The sequence below is a fragment of the Diabrotica virgifera genome, chromosome 3 (assembly GCF_917563875.1).
Source record: "Diabrotica virgifera virgifera chromosome 3, PGI_DIABVI_V3a".
Lineage (NCBI taxonomy): Eukaryota > Metazoa > Arthropoda > Insecta > Coleoptera > Chrysomelidae > Diabrotica > Diabrotica virgifera.
Window position 1 is genome coordinate 159,635,301 of NC_065445.1, and position 21,610 is coordinate 159,656,910.

A 21,610-nucleotide genomic window follows, 5' to 3' on the forward strand; every position below is an offset into this window, starting at 1 on the left:
ATAAACAATTTATAACTTATTAGTTTATTACAAAGAAAATAGATAGTCCATATTGTGAGGACGCTCCAGTCTGAAAAAATTTATGATTCGCTTTCTTTGCAGATTCCTATTCAAAAATACCCCCTTAAAAAAATCTGAAGAGTGCCGAGCCAATTTTTTTTGCAGAAATTGTTTAAAAATTTTTTTAAACAAATTCAAAACATTTTTTGCTGCTAAATATAGTTTTTTAGGTTTTTTGAGTCATTCTAGACAAGAAAGGTATCTTGTAATTTTTCTTAAAAGTTGATAGTCTTCGAGTTATAGAAGATTTAATATCTGAAAAATGCAAAAATACGCATTTTCGAGGCTTAAAGACATTAATTGAAATTATTATTTTTGAGGTTTCCAAGAGCATAATTGAAGCTTAAGCATTCATTTTCAAAATTCTGAAGAGTAATCGAGTCAACTTCAATTTAGACCGTTGTTTTTTAATTGTTAATTATGTGCGTCCATCCGATTTTTATGCCGTAGGCTATTTCAAAATCTCCGATTTTGCCCCGGAAAATATTTTTTTTAGGTTTTTATGGTAACTATAAACAAAAATGGTCTTATCATTTTTCTAAGATAATATTTTTCGATAAGCGATTTAAAATCTGAAAAATGCGAAAATACGCTATACGTATTTTCGCATTTACACATTTTGCATATTTAACTCGAAAACTATTAACCTCTCATAAAAATGACAAGAAACCGTTTTTGTTTAGAATGAGCGAGAAAATCTAAAAAAATATTTTTCAGGGCAAAAGAAGATTTTTTGAAATAGTATACATACGTCATAAAAATCGGATGGACGCGTTTAATTAACAATTAAAGAATTACGGTCTAAATGGAAGGTAGACCCGATTACTCTCCAGAATCCTAAAAATGGTTCAATTTTATGCTATCCTAAAAATGCTAAAAGCTTCAATTTAAGCTCTTGGAAACCTCAAAAACAATAATTTAAATATTAGTGTTTAAGTCCCAAATATGCGTATTTTTGCATTTTTCATATTTTAAATCGCTTATAACTCAAAAACTATTAACTTCTCAGAAAAATGACAAGAAACCGTTTTTGTTTAGAATGAGTCAGAAAATCTAAAAATACAGGATGAGTCATCACTAACGGGACGGAAGATTATAGCGAAATGGTAAAAGATTTGAAAAAAATTTTAAATTAATAGTTTGTAAGTTGATAAAAGCTACATTTTAAAATTATTTTGAAATATACAGGGTGTCCCAATAAATGGCGGCGTATCAAAGTTATATTTTTTCTTATGGAACACCCCGTATTTTATTGTATTTTTAATTGTCAGCAAAAAATAAGGTATAGTTTCATAAGGCTTCCCTATACCTATGTACAGAGTGTTCTGAGTTATGTTGACTTTTCTTAAAATGTAAAGTTTTAAAAGAAGACTTATTCTCAAGTTATTTAAGTAATTATAAAAACATTACTTTTACATCTAAATAGTTGGATATTGGTTGAATGTATTCCATGATTAATTATTACACATTTGTCTACAGGGTGTTCAAAATTTATAGTTTCATTATTGGAGTATTCAATGTGTCATATAATGCTTATTTTAAATGGAACACCATGTATATTAATAAATAATTGTACTAAACAAATTTACCTCTTTCGAATGGTATATGAATGTCCTATACCTAGGTGTCATAGTTTTTGCGTAATTTACAATTATTTAAATTCTTACTCTGTAAATCGATTTTAAAACAAAAGATGAAGTTAATTAATGTCATTGTATGACATTGTCATTTTATGACAATACGGTCTGGTAATTATCTTATAATTAATGCATTCCATGATTGATTATTACACATTTATTTACAGGGTGTTCAAAATTTACAGTTTCATTATTAGATTATTCAATATAGCATAATATGATGGGTATTTTATTAGAACACCATGTATATTAATCAAAGATTGTACTAAACATAGGTTCCTGGGTTAAGAAGTGCAGCATTTACAATATTTTTAATATAACCTTATTTAAAAAAATTCATCTTGGTCAATCCTGGTGACCTAGTTGGCCAAATATATGGACCGAATCTAACTATCCATTTATTTCTAAATTTTCTGTTGAGGTTGTTCTTAACATCACGTCAAAAATAAGCAGGAGCTCCGTCCAATTGGAGCCACATGTTTGTTCTCACGCTAAGTGGAAGGTTTTAAGAAGGATTCAAAAAGATTGTTTTAAGAAATTTAAAAAAGTTGCTCCATTCAGATTTTCGTCAAAAATATGGGTCGATAACGTACTGGCTCAGAATACTGCCCCAAACATTAACACTTCATCGGTGTTGGCGATCAACAGTAAAATGTTTGTTTACTGTATTATAATAAAATGAAAGCTATGTCTATTAACTAGACGATTATTATTAAAAGTAGGTAGATTTGTCTGTACACAATACATTCTTAAGAAAAATCAGGATCTTCTCTTCTCCAAATTCTAAAGTCTATAAACGAAAAGTTAAACGTTCCTGTTCTGTCTAATACTGGTGTAGTTGAGTTTTATACGGATGATATTGGTTTTTTATGTATTCTACATACACTTGTTTGACTGATCTCCAACTGACTCGACATTTTTCACGTAGGTACTAGTATTTGGGTTTTCCGTAACAGAAAGCAGGACATCAAGTTCGTTGACGTCATTAAAAATAAATGGTTTATTTTTATTTAACTTTTCCTACCTATGCAACATTACCAGCAGCACGGAATATATCGAGAAATTTCTCAAAAACGTCCTTTTTGGGTGTCTTCTATCAGGATACTTTTAAGCGTAAACTTTAAAAGCCAAGAGAAAAATTTAAAAATATTCCCCAATGCAAAGTAGCATGTCTACTCTTTCATAGATAGTGTGATTATTCATTTTTAGGAACAATTAAATTTTAATGTAATTGGCTCTTCCAAAGCCATTTTTAAGTAAAAAAATTGAATATCATACACGGATGTTTATAGTTTTGATAATTACCAGACCGTACTGTCATAAACTGACAATGTCATACAATGACATTAATAATCTTTTGTTTTAAAATCGATTTACAGATTAAGAATTTAAATAATTGTAAATTACGCAAAAACTATGACACCTAGGTATAGGACATTCATATACCATTTGAAAGAGGTAAATTTGTTTAGTATAATTATGTATTAATATACATGGTGTTCCATTTAAAATAATCATCATATGACACATTGAATACTCCAATAATGAAACTGTAAATTTTGAACACCCTGTAGACAAATGTGTAATAATTAATCATGGAATACATTCAACCAATATCCAACTATTTAGATGTAAAAGTAATGTTTTTATAATTTCGTAAATAACTTGAGAATAAGCCTTCTTTTAAAACTTTACATTTTAAGAAAAGTCAACATAACTCAGAACACTCTGTACATAGGTATAGGGAAGCCTTATGAAACTATACCTTATTTTTTGCGGACAATTAAAAAATATAATAAAATACAGGATGTTCCATAAGAAAAAATATAACTTTGATACGCCGCCATTTATTGGGACACCCTGTATATTTCCAAATAATTTTAAAATGTAGCTTTTATCAACTTACAAACTAATCAATTTAAATTTTTTTCAAATCTTTTACCGTTTCGCTGTAATCTTCCGTCCCGTTAGTGGTGACTCACCCTGTATATTTTTTTCAGAGCAAAATATGAGATTTTTGAAATCGGATGGACGCGTATAATTATTAACAATTAAAGAATAACGGTCTAAATGGAAGTTAGACCCGATTACCCTTCAGAATCTTGAAAATGATTGCTCGAGCTTCAATTTAAGCACTTGGAAACCTCAAAAATAATAATTTAAATATAAGTTTTTGAGTCTCGAAAATGCGTATGTTCGCCTTTTTCATATTTTAAATCGCTTATAATTCGAAAACTATTAACTTAAACATATTTTCCGGAGCAAAAAGATGATCTTTTGAATTTGTTTAAAAAATTGTTTAATTGATATAAAATATACGTATATACAAAAATTGTGTGTTTCTTTTTAAGTTTAAAACAGAAATTAATAAAACTTAACAATAATATGATTTTTCTCGAAATATGCGTTTGATGAGATGACCTTCTTTCTTCATTTCCACGCCAATGGTCGGCATTGTCATCAAGGAGACTAAAAACCCGACAGCTGTCAAATTCCCGATGGAAACACTTTAACCTAGATGTAAGTGGTACTCTCTACATAAGAGGTATTTGATTTTCTAACTCAACATTATTGTTACATTATATTACTTACATTAATATTGTAAAATATACCTATTGTCATTTCTTGTCATTTTATAGTCATTCAATATTCATTTTTGTTTAACTCAGAGATTGTCAAAATCTAAGAAGTTATATTTAATAAACTTTAATTGTTTTGCATATATTTCTTTATTATTATTCCCCTTAATTTTTGCTTTTACATATTTAATATACATTACAGCAATGTAGGATACCTCGGAGAGTGATCGATAATCCACTGTTTGTTCTTCTTCATCAATTTTCAGTACATCTATTTTTATTTTAATATTTTCTTTTCTAGCCATCATTCCTATCTCCTTTGATTTACTGTCTTTGATAGGCATGCAAATTGGCCGAATCCTTCCTTGAGTATCAAGTGGTCATTCTCTGGCATACCCTGCTAGCCCAACTTTATTCAGTTTCCATCTCTCTATTCCTACTTATATTTGGAGTTTATCTTCCAACCAACTCTTCAAATTTTTATTTCCTTTGAAAAAACTACAGCAGAAGTAGTTTTTGTTACAATCGGCGGACGTTTAAATCTGTATTAATTAAATGCAAAACTACAGATTTATATTTATTTCAAACAAAATTAGTATAATTAAATAGGTATTTTCAACACTTTTCAAACTACGTATCACTTGCCATAAGGTCTCATTTGAAATTATAGGTATCTGCAACGTATCTGTCACTATTACGTGTACGTGACCTGTTGTAACTATTTGAGAAGCGTACGTCCTATTATTTCCTCCCTCCAAATTTCACTGTTATAATTATAACTGTTCAAAAGATACGAGAGGGCAAAGATAGCACTGTATAATAACAACATAAATACCTCTAAAAATAGTTATTTTATTAAAATATGTATATTAAAACGTCCAAAACATTATCATTATCATAAGTCAAAGTACATTTCGATATTTCAGTCAGAATCATCGGATGAGTCACTACTCACTGGTTTTCTCTTTTTCCTTCCTCTTGTCTTCTTTGCAGAACCTTGCAAAGGTCGTTTTTTGGTCGATTTAGGTACAGGTGGCGGCGGCATTGCACCATCTTCTTGCAATTCGAAGACCGATTTTATGGCTGTCTCCAGTTCTGTAGCCATTCCCTACAATTAACACGGGTTGATTATAAAAATTGTGAAATTAAATACGTGCAAACGTGCATTATTATAATAATTGCATTAACAGTAATAATAGCGTAAGAATATAATCGATTAGAAGTAATAAAAGCCTTTCTAAAACAGTTTTAATTTAATATCTCTAATGTTCGATTACAAATTCTTTTTGTTAAAATCGGCATCACCGCGCAAAAAACTCTCATAAGGACTGCATTGCCTATGTTCCGTATACTATAAAGTCAAGGTGGGACGGACTATAGATATGCCGAAACTAGTGATTTGGCCAAATACCGAATATTCGACTACGTGACAGGTTACGACTTGTCTCAATGCGGTGCTGGTACTAATACCATAAAAGAGTTCAATGCTATTACAGAAAAATTGAAATATTCCTCAAAGCAAGATCCTTTACTTGTCAGTGGGGCCAATATAATAAAAGATGTACGAGACGTGGAATATGATTCTGGAAAGTGTTTAATATTTATCAATATCACTGTTGTCGACCAATTTATCTACCTAGGATCAGAAATAACCAATTTCGGACGATGCAATAAATTAACGAAAATGTGGAAAAGTCATGAAATTACCATCTATTCTAAAATCAGAATCTTGATTTTCCCTGTTTATATAATATTCTACTGAATGCTGGATTCCCTAGAAGAATGATAAAAAGCTCATAGATGCGTTTGACACGTTATGTTGGAGACGACTAATTGGAATCCCTCTGGTGTCCAGAAAAACAAATGAGCCAAATTTAGAACACTAATTATCAATAATAAATGTTTATGTAGAGTTCAGGTAACAGAAAAAAATAATAGGCCATTTTGGGCACATTTTTCGAAGGGTTGGTCTCGAGAAGCTTGCCACACGGAAATATCGAACGAAGAGGTACAGCAAATCCCCCACAAGATACACGGACCACATTATCGCAATCATAAGGGTTCCACTGCCAGAATGCTGAAGACAGAGAAAAATTTAGAAAGAAAGGTTGGAAGGATCAACTCCTGAAATCATGATAGCACTATACCACACTAAAGATGTGCTATCTCATAGGCCTAGAATGCTTCATAATTACGGGATCTCCAATAAAAGAGAAAATTCTTAAAAAAATACACTAAAACAAAAACAAGACGGAGGCTACTTCAAAAGAGTTGCAGTTAATTTAACTGGACCTTTCTCGACAACCAAAAAAGGAACTCGATTTATACAATAAGTTAGCAATAATACAGAATATCTGAAACTAAAGTTTAGTTATACAATTCTAACAGAAGGAAAGAAAGATCCCCTAAACTTTAAAATAATTGGGAAGGAAGAGATAGGATAACTAACGAGAAGTAGAGTTCTGTACGAAAGAGGGAAATATTGTAAAGAATATGCTTGCGTGTCGTCAATGGTCGAATAAACCAGTGAAGCCACTGACGGTCACCGCAGCATTCATAGATCTAACAGGAGCTTGTGATATTATTTAAAGACAGGTATTAATATATAAACTGGCCTTATCCCCTGTAGAAAGATAATTAATCTCATCAAAAACATGCTGACAAACAGAACCTTCCATGTAAAAATGGGAAAAAATATGAGCAGACAGACGAAATTTGATAATGACCTTCCAGACGGTTCTCTACTTGCCCCTTTACTTTTCATCCTCTATATTGCTGACATGCCTGCAACCGAATCTCGAAAGTTTGGATATACTGATGACTGGATCCTTGCAACTAGCCACCAATCCTTAGAAACTACAGAAAACACTTTTAGCCCAGTAAATGAACGGGAAATACGGCGATACCGTATAATTTTCAGGGGCAACTTCGAATTGCATGAAAATTTGGATATAGGTTCTACTTACCCTCCACTTCAAAGTTGAAATTGTGCCGTTGGTTGCTTTTACTTGGGGGGTGACAGTCGCCTCTTCTCAGGGGTGAAAAACATATACTCAAGATAAGACCGGAAATGGATAAATTGACTGATTTTAAGCCACTTTTGTACTATAGAGTTTTTTATGTAAGTTAATACTTTTCGAGTTATTTTCGATTGAAAATGTTTATTTTTCGACAAAAAAACTACGTTTTCGGACGGTTTTTCGCAAATAACTCAAAAAGTAAATTCTTGATTGAAAAAAATATCCTTAATAAAAGTGTAGCTTATAAAAAACTGAAAAAAAAGTCTGTATCAGTAAAGTCTATCAATCGAGTAAAAACAAAGTTGTAGCTCATGAAGAATACGTTCTTGTGCGTCTAATTCCAAATCGAATATTTCAAGGTGAAATCACCGAAAAATTAAGCACTTTTCGGGAAAAACCTATTTAAACTTTTGTAAAGTGTTATAAAAAGCTTTATTAGAATTGTTCAAAAAAGTTTCTAGCATTAAAAATAATCGAGTTACGCTCAAAATAAAGTTGGCCCTCTGTTTTTTTGTAAAATAATCATGCAAACCTCCTCATGTTTAGCTCCTCAAATGAAATTAATCGCTACCGCTTTACAAACAATTTTTTGCCAATTTTTTTTTTCAAAAATAAGCACTTTAAACCAATCAAACTTACAGATCATATAAACAATATACATGCAGTTAAAATAAATGGTAAAGCGGTAACGATTAATTTTATTTAGGGTGCTAAATAGAGGGAGGTTTACACAATTTTTTTTACCAAAAGAAGGGGCCAACTTATTTTTCAGTGTAACTCGTTTATTTTTGGTGCTAGGATCTTTTGTAAAAAACAAATATAAATCTTTTCTTAGGTACTTTAAAAATGTTAGTAAGCTTTTCCCGAAAAGTGCTTAATTTTCCGGTGATTTCGCGTTGACTTATTCGATTTGGAATTAGACGAATAAGAACGTATTTTCCATGAGCTACAACTTTGCTTTTTCTTAATTTATATACTTTACTGATACACCATTTTTTTTTGTTTTTTTATAAGCTATACTTTTGCTTACAATATTTTTTCGATAAAATATTTACTTTTTGAGTTATTTGCGAAAAACGGTCTGAAAACGTAGTTTTTTTGTCGAAAAATCAACATTTTCAATTGCGAATAACGCGAAAAGCTTTGACTTACGTAAAAAACTTTATAGAACTAAAGTTGATTATAATCGGTCAATTTATCCATTTCCGGGCTTATATTAAACACGCGTTTTTCACCCCCTGAGAAGGGGTGACTGTCACCCCCCAAGTAAAAGCAACCAATGGGACAATTTCAACTTTGAAGTGGAGGGTAAGTAGAACCTAAATCCAAATTTTCATGCAATTCGGAGTTGCCCCTGAAAATTACACTCCAAAACGGTCATTTATTGGGCTATTTTATGAGTGATCTATCCATCCTCAGCAAATACTTTAAGAAATGTACATTACAACCAAGTACTACAAAAACTAAAATATCAACTTTTCATCTCAACAACAGGCTGGCAAACAAAGAATTACGAGTGTATTTTAATAATAATAAACTATTGAAACACAATAAATACCCGAAATACATTATTACTCTAGACTTTTAGACCGGGAGATATTATACAGAAGTTCAGCCACGATTTTCTAAGTCCTGCCTTTTGCAATACTGGAAGGGTAGACGAAGTACTTACAATCTGTGGAAACACCCACAAATTTCCTGTGACATTTTACTGTAAAAATAAGATTTTCCCAAAAAATGAAAATAGGGTTTTGCGATGAATTTCTAAGTCCTGCCATATCCGTAGAATGACAGGATACTATCGATTTTATGAAGACAATGTTTTGGGCAGGAGGGTTGCAAACGGGCTAACGGAGTATATATATGTATACAAACATGTAAGGAAAATAATGAAATTTTCATGATTTTCTGGGTCCTGCCAACTAAATAAATTAAACATATTTATTTCAAAATGATCAAAAAAATATTGGCATGACGTCTCCTAATGTTTAAGTATACTTGTCCCTTGGAAAATTCTGCGGAAAATGTTCACCCAGATTTAGTGATTTTCTGAGTCCTGCCTTTAAAAAGTGATAATACTGAAATGCAATCAATACTTTTTCGGTACTCGGTAGGAAGGTTAAACGGTTCTAGTAAGACGGCAGGAGTCCTAAATTTGCAAGAAAATACGTGAAAAATTCCACGATTTTCTGAGTCATGCCATTTTGCATATGTTTCAAGAATCTTAATACAAGTCTATTTACAAAGACGCAGGATGGTTTTATAGTTATTTTGTATACAGGGTGGGGCATTAGTGTGACAAAGTCCAATTGCTCGTTTGTCGTAAGAGACACGAAAAAAAGTTATTTAGGTAAAACATGGGACACAAATATGACTATGATATAACGGTATTTTCTAATATACAGGGCTACCCCTATTGACAGGGTGACACAAATTTATGTTTTTTTAAATGGAATACCCTGTATATTTTTACATTTTTGGATTCTACTCGATGTTCTTTTTGTTCAAATATAGGGTTTTGTAATATTACACGAGGTAATTTAAAATATAATTACGTTTTTTTTTTTGTTAATTTTGTAGCAACATTCACACCCTGTACAATTTATGTTCAAACGATTTCTAATATAGTCTGCTATTGTCAATTATTAATAGTATACCGAAATGTTTAATTTTAGTGTACAGGGTTGGTTGAAACTCGGAATGAGTATTTTCTGAGTTTTCTTAAATGGGACACACCCTGTGACCCTGTCCCTGTATTTTAGTATTATAATAAAATCATATTTTATGGTACCTTTTTATTTGTTAAGCATTCTCCATATCATACTTATATATTATTTTCGGCAGTAAATTGATACAAACAGATTACACAGGTGGTTTTTGGGATTTCTGAACAAGAATGTGACATTAGAATCGATCTTCGGAGCACATAGTGCTCAGAGTGACTGACATACACGTCATCTTCTTGAATTTCGAGGCTTTATGACACTAAAGTGATGCAAGTAGATTACTCGAGGAGTTTTGGGTTGCTGAACATGAATACGCCATCAGAATCGACCTCCAAAAACCCTCTAAATTCGAGATCAGTCACTCTGGGCACCAGGTGCTCCGAGGGTAGGTTGTAATGTCATATTCGTGTTCGGCCATCCCAAAAACCCTCGAATAATCTGTTTGCTTTAATTTATTGCCGATAGCCCACGAAACTCCAGATGACGTGCCTTAGCAGTAACTCTGGGCACCAGGTGCATCGGAGGTCGGTTCTGATTGCGTATTCGTAACTCCAGAAACCTCCCAAATATCAAAATCGTGATACACTAATCGAAGAAACACAAATAAAATTTGTATAGTCGACAATGGAAAGTTATGATGAGGTCGTTGCTGTCGTGGCAACTCTTTTATTACTGTCTTATATTACTTTTATTACAAATCAAAGAAACGTGAAATATAAAACATGAAACGTGAAACATGAAACAAATAAATTGTGAAGAGTGAAACCGTTTCATGATATATACTAATCACAGAAACAATAAAAAGAAATTGTATAGTCAACAACGGAAAGTAATGATGACGAGGTTGTTGCTCTTGTGGCAACTTTTTATTACTGTCCAACATCATAACCATAGTACATATTTGGTTACAAACGAATTAAGTAATCATCTTGCCACTTTAAATCATTTTATAGAATGAGTATTCAAACATTTACATTGTTTTATTGTGGGTCCTGGTTTAAAGAAAACCGACATTTTCTTGTCATTGCCTATTCGAGTACTTACCTCTCCAAGTTGGAAGTGTACAGCTCTTCGTTCTACTTCACCGCACAAACCAATGCAATATTAAATTCTTGGTCGGAATTCATATTACGCACGTAATTAACTGTCCAAAACAATGAAACTGAAACCGAAAAGTACAACACGATCTATTTCATGCAACAGGTTTCACCAAGATAAAAATGTTTTATGTGCATGAATCACACTCGTTTTTTGTGTGTGCGGACTTCTATTTGTTTAGATGTGTTTTATTTTCATGAAACGTGTTTTACGTTTCATGTTTTACGTTTCGTGTTTCTTTGGTGTGCGGCTTCCCTAAGGGAGCTAAGATCTTTAAAGATGGCGCCTTGTAATTAGTTTTTTTATATCTCCAGAACGCTTCCATTTCGAAAGACAAAAACTGGTCCGCCTTTTTTTCTTCCAGATATAAATCGGTTCCATCAATTGCGAATCTCTAATACCGGCCATAGGAGTCCGTTTTGGGTGGGGCAACGGTTATTTTATAGCATAACTTTTTTGTCTTTCCCTTTTAGGCATTTTTAACACTAGATTATTAAATTGTGAGGTATTATAGTACTAAAAGGTACTCCTACTTTAAGTCGGTAGGATGCACCGTTTTCTGGAAAAGTCCATTTTAAAATTTTTCGTTTGTTGAATTTGAAAAAAAATTTAAAAAGAAATAAAAAAACGGTGTATTTGCCGACTTAAAGCAAGAGTAACTTTTAGTACTAGAATACCTCATAATTTAATACTCTACTGTCAAAAATGTCTAAAAATTTAAAGACTAATAAGATATGAGATAAAATGTCCGTTGATCTACCCAAGACGGACGCCTATGGCCAGTACTAGAAATTCACAATTGATCAAATCGATTCATCTCGAGAAGAGAAATAAACGTAGCAGTTTTCATTTTCTCAAATAGTATTTTTTTAATTTTATTTTAATTCAAAAACGAAAAATTTTTTATTTCTATTTTTTCCGTATCTAAAAACGGGCCCCTATGACCGGTACTAAAAATTGACAATGTATAATTGACCTCTGGAAGATAAATAGGTGGACCAGTTTTCGTTTTTCTAAATAAAAGCGTTCTGGAGCTATTTTAAAGAAACTAATTACAAGACGCCATCTTTAAAGAGCTCTAGCTTTCCATGGAAGCATTTTTGGACTAGGTGAATTGAGTTCAATTTTCTTAAAATTATCTGGGGAATCTCCAGTTTTCGTTTGTTAGTCGAGTTTCTGGATACCCTGTATAATATAATAGGTAGGTCAATTCCCTACTATAACCAATAAATTGTAAAAATTATTTATTTACTTTTATTGCGTTTACTTAGAAAAAAATATGATCTAACCACTTAAAATAAAGATGTTACAGTTTGCTATTAGATTTGAAAGGTGTGTAAAAATTCCGAGACATTATTCAGGAAAATAATATTTAATAGCGTACGATTGTTTTAATGATATAAAAATTAATTTTTATGTATTAAATATCTTTGCGGTTATCCTGCCACGTTGTAAACGGTTTTAAATTAAAAAACGGTTGTTTTTTAAGCATACTCGACATGGCATGACTCATAAAATTGTGGTGATATGAATTGGTTTGTATAACACCCTGAAATAATTTTACAGACTTACAATTTTATTTTTTTATACGAAATAACTATACAACCATCCTGCCTCTTTGTAAATAGATTTGTATTAACCTTCTTGAGATATGTGCGAAATGGCATGACTCAGAAAATCGTGTAACTTTCCACGAACATTCTTACATATTTTTTAACTGTGTATAGTAAAAAAGGTGTAACTAAACATCCTGCCATTTGGAATAATGTCTACTTAAATTATTTATTTTATAATTAAATTTATTTTATGACTCAGAAAATCACGGAACCAGGGTGAACATTTTCCACAGAATTTTCCAAGGGATAAGTGCAGTTAAACATTAGGTGACGTCATGCCAACATTTTTTTGGTCATTTTGAAATAAATATGTCTAATTTATTAAGTTGGCCGGACTCAGAAAATTGTGAAAATTTCATTATTTTCATTACATGTTTGTATATCTATATACTCCCTTAGTCCTTTTGCAACCCTCCTGCCCAAAAAATGTTCTTCATAAAATAGATAGTATCCTGTTATTCATCGACTCCGAAATTCATCGCAACTACCGATTTTTTTTCATGGAAAATCTAATTTTCACAGGACAATGTCACAAGAAACCCGTGAATTTTTCCACAAATTGTAAGTACCTTCTCTAACCTTCCAGTATTGCAAAGGACAGGACTTAGAAAATCGTGGTTGAACTTCTGTTAATATCTCCCGGTTTATTTAGACAGTCTAGACAGACCGCTCAAAATCAGAAAACACCTAACGAAAACAGCAGCAAAACAAAAACACGTAATAATATAATATAGGACACAGGGGATCCACAATATCAACCTTAAAATCCTCCGCACTTGGCCTGATATATCCGCTGGAAGAATACTGTGCACTGGTGTGGTTAAAGAGCTGCCATACCCGCCTGGTCGACACTTAACTAAACCGTGCTATGCGTATGATAACAGGCACAATTATGACCACCTCACCATGTGGCTACCCACCATTAGTAACATGGCTCCATCCAACCTACGTCGCGAACATGCACTGGTTAAAGAATACAACAAAATTATGAATAACCGTCAACTTCTAGTCTACGATGACCATTTCGATATTCTTGGAAACCATCTCCGATCCAGCTTACCAATTTTGATTTAAATTCCCGATGGAAATAAGAATGGGAAAGTAACATATATTTGCATTACCATAGTTTACTGGACATTACAGACAAATGAGTTGTAGTTGAATCCTGACAAATTACAAATAAAAATTAGAAAATAAAACGTGCTTAGATAAGTACAGACCTTTAGATCTACTTTTCCGACTTGCTGCTTGCTGCAATTTTGTATAATCGTTCGGAAATTGCCATAAATTTCCTCGTCGTGAACTAAATGTTTATAGCATGGGAATTCTTCAATCAACCTTCTCAGTGCTTTGTCATTGTACTTAATTAACGTGAGGCAATAAGATATGTTTATATGCTCATGATTGTCTTCTGTACACTGGAATTTCGTGCAGAACCTAGCGACTATGTTTTCCATATGTTTAGGGTTTTCCAACATATCGAACAGTACCCTGTTAACAATAAAACCGACATTAACATATGTACATAAAAAGATATACAACTTATATTTACTCACTTTAATGTGCTCTTCATTTCATCTTCGTCTATATTTAATTCTACAAAATGGGAAAATATATCTGGAAGGGCGTTGTATAGATTATTCTCTTTATGTGACAGCTTGAGGAAGAACGTCTTGCACATGGCGCGTAGATCTTCATCTTGGTTAGCTAGACAAGCGGCCATCTTTGGTATGTGGCTGTGTGCTCGAATCATATCGCTCAAAATAAGTTTTGATAATATGAAGAACGAGGAGCGACGAACTTCGGCAAGTGGATCGTTAAGGCTAACAAAAATATTTAGATATTACTGTATTTGCCATTTCATGCACTTATAAATGTGTACAATTCAACTAACATGGGTTGGTATATAAAGAAAACTAGTGTAATTATAAAATCTTATATTGGGCTATTAAAAAAATATACATACTTCATTTGGTATTGAACGGGAGTTAAAATTCAGATTATGTATGCAAAATGCTTACAAAGCGGACAAAATATCTATTCGATCGAATAACTTTGCACAAATTGGTATTATTGTGATATATCGCAGCTCAATGGTTACCCACCATTTACCAGTTTCCTGAATCAGTTGAGTTATGTTTTTCATATCCATACTGTGACTTGTCAAGTAGGTAGGGGAAAAACGTACTCACAAAAAAAGGTATTCTTTCTCAAGTATTCCAGATAAAATAAAACATTATACACCACAAAGTGGCGAAGAGGATATACAGTTTTTAAGGCTCCAATTTTCCAAGCAATTTTCTTTACATCATTTACCGGTAGTGACCTTAAAGGAAACAGGGCGGAGACACTATCGAGAATTTTCTTTGCGAAATTCAGACTGATCAGTTTTTAAAGCTAGTTTGGAAAATTATTTTATCGCTAACGGTATTCATGAACCCACAAATAGTGACAAAATGTGTACGATACTTTTAAATGATGGCGAGTATAAATTAATTTTCGACCTTGTTAGTCCAATAAGGCTAGAAGAACAAACGTACAAACAGTTAGCAAACTTCAAATCGGGGCAAAGTCTATTTGCTTCTTCTTTAAGTGTCGCCTCCCAATCGGAGGATGATGTCATCTATCTTTACCCTATCTACCGCTGCTATGAAGAGTTCTATGGAACTGCATTTAAGCCAGTCTTAAATTTATTTAATATTTTAACATCTTAATTAATTTAAACATTAAATTTTTCAACCATGGCACTCTCCTTCTTATACCTCTTCCTCCTCTTATCTTTCCCTGTATTATCGGTCTTAGCATTTCATGTCTCCATGCTATTCTAAGCATCCTTTTGTAATATCACATTTTCACAGCCCATTTTTGCAGCTCCATTTAAATTCTATGCTGCCTTGAAAAACTTCAATGAAACTCCAAGTAAAATGGTGTGCAGGTAGAAGAGGCTTGGAGTCTCATTGTTGAGTCACAGTTGGATGTGAGTTTTGTAGTGAACTAAAGGTATGTTCGCAATTTTTGAGAATATGGTCATCTGGCGCTGTGTGAGTGATAGGCCACAAAAACAACAAAAACAACTAATCGATACCCAACAAAATAAAAAGTAAACAATTAGATTTTTAACTACATAATTATTGATAAATAAATTCACAAAGTAATATAATCCTTAAAAATGGCCAGTGGTGGAGGTGGAGCAATTAAGAAGACGGGAGCGGCAAGAGTGGAGTATGAAAGTAGCAGCGAAGAGAACGGGAATAAGAGAAGTAGGGATGGGTACGATGCCGAAGAGTTATTTAGAAAAGGGAAGGAAAAAGGAATAAGGAACGAGGAGAACACCGACTAAGAGTGATAACCAAAATGAACAGATGATACACATGATGCAGGAAATTCTGTCAAGAAATGAAGATATGGTGATTGCAATAAAAAACTTGCGCAGAGAGCAACAAGAAACCTTGGATTGCGTCAGACAGCTGGGGAAAAAGAATAAGGAGTTAGAAAAACGACTCAATGAAGCAAATGACAGAATAGAACGAATTGAGAAAGATAAAAGAAAAAAGAATATAATAATTAAAGGCTTAACTTTCGATAGCAATGTTAACAGGTCTACTAAACAAAAACTAGAACAAGATTAAAAAGGGTTCAAGGCAGGTTTTGTTTATATTCGATTCAGAGTCGGACTACCATCTCCATATAGCAACTATCTCAGCATTTTTATGCATCATCAGTGAAGTTTATGCAGTCACAACTCTGAAGGGAATATAAACATTCTGCCTCTTTTAAGGCAAACCATCGCGATGCAATGAACCCACCTTTTGAGACGCAATTCAGCGACATCTCTCGTATTACGAGGAAAACAACGAAAAGCCCCAGATACAAAGTTTACTACTTTTTAAACAATTAGAATAATTGAAATAAAAATATAATAAACAATATTTTAAATCTAAGACTTTTCGCTAATAAACTGCTTTCTGGCTGCATCCCATATCTCCGGATTTTACAATATATAATCACGTAGAGACGACGAAAAGAAGTCCTTTTCCTAGACGAAGTGAAGGTAAATGCGTGGCCTAAGTGTCCTCTATTTGCTTTCTCCTATTTTCGTCGTCTCTACGTGATTATATATTGTAAAATCCGGAGATATGGGATGCAGCCAGAAAGCAGTTTATTAGCGAAAAGTCTTAGATTTAAAATATTGTTAATTATATTTTTATTTCAATTATTCTAATTGTTTAAAAAGTAGTAAACTTTGTATCTGGGGCTTTTCGTTGTTTTCCTCGTAATACGAGAGATGTCGCTGAATTGCGTCTCAAAAGGTGGGTTCATTGCATCGCGATGGTTTGCCTTAAAAGAGGCAGAATGTTTATATTCCCTTCAGAGTTGTGACTGCATAAACTTCACTGATGATGCATAAGGATGCTGAAATAGTTGCTATATGGAGATGGTAGTCCGACTCTGAATCGAATATAAACAAAACCTGCCTTGAACCCTTTTTAATCTTTTTCATTTTACTCAGTTTTTGAGTATTTAGAAACTGTCTTTCGGTCCTTTTCCTAGACGAAGAGAAGGTAAATGCGTGGCCTAAGTGTCCTCTATTTGCTTTCTCCTATTTTCGTCGTCTCTACGTGATTATATATTGTAAAATCCGGAGATATGGGATGCAGCCAGAAAGCAGTTTATTAGCGAAAAGTCTTAGATTTAAAATATTGTTTATTATATTTTTATTTCAATTATTCTAATTGTTTAAAAAGTAAAAACTAGAACAGTTTATTGAAGCAAATCTGCAACTAAAGGTTAAACTGAGGGAAGGAAGTAAAATTGGTGATAAATCATTTCTGGCAGAAATGGAAAATATGACGGATAAAATCTCGGTATTAAGGAACAAAAGTAAACTTAGAAACACAACAGGACAAGGAGTATATACAGGGTGTTTCATTGGGAAACGGAAATACTTTAATGGCGAATAGAGGTCACCGAGTCGGTTCTAGATATACTACATTTTTTGCCCTAACGACTTTCCTAACCAAGTTACAGGGTGTTTTATCGATTTTGCCCATTTCTTTCCTAAGCCATAACTTTAGAAGCACCCTGTATATTTTTTTGATATTTTGTACACATATGTCTCATTCAAATTATATTGAATTTTTTAAGAACTCTGACATTAAAAAGCAGATATTATTAACTTTTAGTTATAAATTATTAAAGTTAATGAATAAATACTCATTTTAAAAATAATCAATACTTATTTACCACATTGAAACGACCCAATTACTAATGACAAGAAAAATCCAAGTCCAGGTTAACAAAAAAATATAAAGTAATTGTGACCTTGAAACAACACCCTGTATATTGAAATTTTGAAAATTTGTTTGCGTATTTTAAAAGAGCATCAAAAACTGCGTTAAAATGTGCATGTCACATTTTTGCGCAGATAATTTAATTATGGCAATTTTGAAGTCATATTGATTAATTCTGTCAAGGTCACAAGAAGTTGCCAGAAAAATGAAGAACAATCCCAATGTAATTAGAAAATCGATTCGAAATCTTTGGCGGACATTTTGAGCAACTGTTATAGTTCAAATATTTTTAATTTATGTAAAATTGTTGAATTGTTTAAACGAATTTTTTTTTAATAGATATTATAGGTGTTTTTTTAATTAATTACTAAATCATTAAAATATCCCAATTCTCGCAAATCTAATTTTTAATGATGTGCATTGTGCATACAGCTAAAAATCCAGAGAATCCATGAAGCCAGCGTAGTAAATAAGTATTAAGTATTTTTAAAATAAGTATTGATTCATTAACATTAAATTATTAAAAGTTAATAATACGTACCTGGTTTTTAATCTCAGAGTTCTTTAAAATTTCAATATAATTTCAAAATTGATGTAATTAAATCAACGGCGAAAAAATTAAAATCAACCTTTAATCACAGTTTTTTATGCTCTTTTAAAATGCGCAGACAAATTTTCAAAATTTCAATATACAGGGTGTTGGTTCAAGGTCACAATTTCTTTATATTTTTGTTAATCCGGACCTGGATTTTTCTTGTCATTAGTAATTGGGTCGTTCCAATGTGGTAAATAAGTATTGATTATTTTTAAAATGAGTTTTTAGTCATTAACTTTAATAATTTATAACTAAAAGTTAATAATATCTGCTTTTTAATATCACAGTTCTTAAAAAATTCAATATAATTTCAAAATTAAAGTCATAAAATTGTCTGGCCGAAAAATTGAAGCGAACCATTAAACTTACTTTTTTGTGCACTTTTCAAATATTGTTTGGGAAAGTATGCAACGTATTTTAGTATTTTAGTTTATTAGTTTTTTATAGTTAGGCATATGACTACTTAATTATGTAATAGCAAATACCCTCTTAGTTTTCTTATAATAAATATATACATAGTTTAACTCCATTTTATATAATAGATTTCATAGTTAAATCCTTCTTTGTTACACCACTGGCTGTTCATAAATATTTTCTTGTTGAAAGAGAGAACGCACTCACTTTGACAAAAGGGGATCAAAGTTTGCTTGGCACATGTATCAGGCTAGAAAGTGTTTCAAGGAACCACATGTGTTTTCTTTACCCCGAAAGGGCGGTACCTGAACCTTGCCAAGGAACAAGGAAGACAAAACTCAAGTTTTCAACGAATTTACCAGTTGAACGAACTACATCGCTTTAGATTATAAAAGGGCGGCCGTCCACCACGCGTCGACCACGCGGAGATGGGGTCCACTAATGAAGACGCGATCCAACTACATTCATTTTAAAGGTAGGTGCGATATTTTCTCTAACATTGATACAATTTATGAACATATAGCCAGGTCAACCTTTTCACATTTGCGTACAAACACACACATTTATACATTTTTGCTATACTAAATGCACATATATATCTTATCTCTATAAATCTAAACAGTCCATTATCTCTACTACTTAACTAATTAACCCAGCGACCATTACTCATCAATCAGAAGACATTAGACGCTTCATTTTGGTTACTATCGAGCCAGGATTTTCATTTTAATTAATTAATATTTTTATTTCATCCTTTGTTTTACTTCATTAATATCTTAATATCAATTAAACGGTCCTTCGAAAAATCTATTCATATTTCAATTACATCTATTTAATTTACATAATTAAGTGTGTTCATACTGTTTAACAATTTTATTTGATTACATTACATAATATAATATTAATTTACATAATATTTGATTATATAAACATTTTGATTTTTCTATTATTATATTTATCATTCATTGTTTAATAATACAACATTGGTTATTATTTATTGTGGTATATGGTTTTAAGTGATTATTTTTTATTCAATCTGGTATTATACGCATACTTTTTCTTACACGTTCTTCTTCTTAAATTATTTGGATTCTATCTGTACCTGTTTCGTTATCCTTAGTGTACTTATCTATTTGTTGCTATTTCTGCTGTCTTGTATTATTGGTATAATATTATTATATTCGTTCTATTGGCAATAATATTATTACTCATTTGCGATTATTTGTGTCTCACATCAAATAGTATAATTTGTCTTATTCAATTCTAGAGCATTTATTCATTTTTCGTTGGTTTGCGTTGTTTAATTTTGACTGCATTGTCGCTTTACATACGTTCTTACTTCTTATCTCGCAATGTTGAGCAGAATAAACACCTCCAATTCTTCGCTCCAAGCAGCACACCCTAGATTGAAACAGACACTCACATTCAAGCAGCAAGTCAATATTTTTGAATTATTCGTAGACGGGCAGATAAATTCGAAACCATTTTTATTGAAATTTTCACACATCGCACCGCTTCATCTCAATTTAATTCATTCAGTTTTGTTCTACTCATTCTATTCGTACTCAATCATTTTCTCATTACTTCTACTTTCTACGTTCTTCGTAATCTCGTTAACTCTAGCCTTTGGTGCCACATATCACCCTAGGGTTACTATTCAAGGTGTTAAATAATGTTTCTTTTGTTTTGGTTTTCACAATTTTATATGCAGGTTCGTCTTTTGTTTGACTAAAAGGCCTTAAGATCATTTCGCGTTGGTTAAACAACATAATTTCTATGTAGACTGCTTGATTCCACCTTACTCATTCATTCATGCATTCATTCGTTTCACAGTAATGGTTGCAAATCATCGTCTCACACTTCTCTTCATTTTAACCAACCTGCAAATGAATTTCGCTTCTTAGTTAACCGCTTCTTCAAACATTATATCAAGTGAGAACCACAACTTTGTATTAGATGTCTCAAATAGCTCAGTTCAGTTAGCTCAGACTTTTCTAATAAACTCTTCTTCTTCATACAGCCACATCCTATAAGCAATCTTATAAGGTGCTGAATTGGTTCTTCTTCTGTTACATTCTGATCGAATTCTTTGCGAACCAAATCAACTTGTGGCCTTAGAAACGATTTTCGGTAATGTTCTATAGGAGCGAGTCCATATGGCTCTTTCAATTTCTTTTTTACTTCACATTTACACTTGCTTTTTTCACTTTGCTTCTACAAAGGTTTCAGAAAGTCGAAAACATATCTAAATCTGCAGTTTTGTCCCAGCACAATCAAGTTTATGAGGATATTCTCTAAGCTATTTATTTACTTTATTTACAATAGACAACACGAAGGTTTTTATGGTACTCTATAATTTCGACAACATAATTCTCCTTATTTTCTTTTCGATACATACTCACTTACTTTCCGGCATATAGTCGTTTTGTATGCTAGGAAACCCTTTCAGGAAATCTCATAGAGAAACATGTCGGGTCTAAGAATCATTTTAGTTCTTCCCTGCATATGACACCGTTTCCTGAATATGATTTTAAGATGTCCACTTACTTAGTTACTTAATTACTTATTTACACA

The 21,610-nt window shown here is 32.2% G+C and overlaps 1 protein-coding gene across 5 annotated transcripts in view; it reads right to left on the bottom strand.

Annotated features, from left to right (window-relative positions):
• Nucleotides 1-5,108: 5,108 nt before the first annotated feature.
• Nucleotides 5,109-21,610, bottom strand: part of LOC126882177 (condensin complex subunit 1) — an 827,360-nt gene continuing 810,858 nt past the window's right edge. For all 5 annotated transcript variants that reach the window (XM_050646993.1, XM_050646992.1, XM_050646995.1 and 2 more), the window contains exons 15-17: nt 14,293-14,559; nt 13,957-14,227; nt 5,109-5,384 (exon numbers count right to left, since the gene is read on the bottom strand). In XM_050646993.1, coding sequence (XP_050502950.1) covers nt 5,199-5,384; nt 13,957-14,227; nt 14,293-14,559 — 724 coding nt within the window. In that variant the 3' untranslated portion in view covers nt 5,109-5,198. The remainder of the gene's footprint in view (nt 5,385-13,956; nt 14,228-14,292; nt 14,560-21,610) is intronic.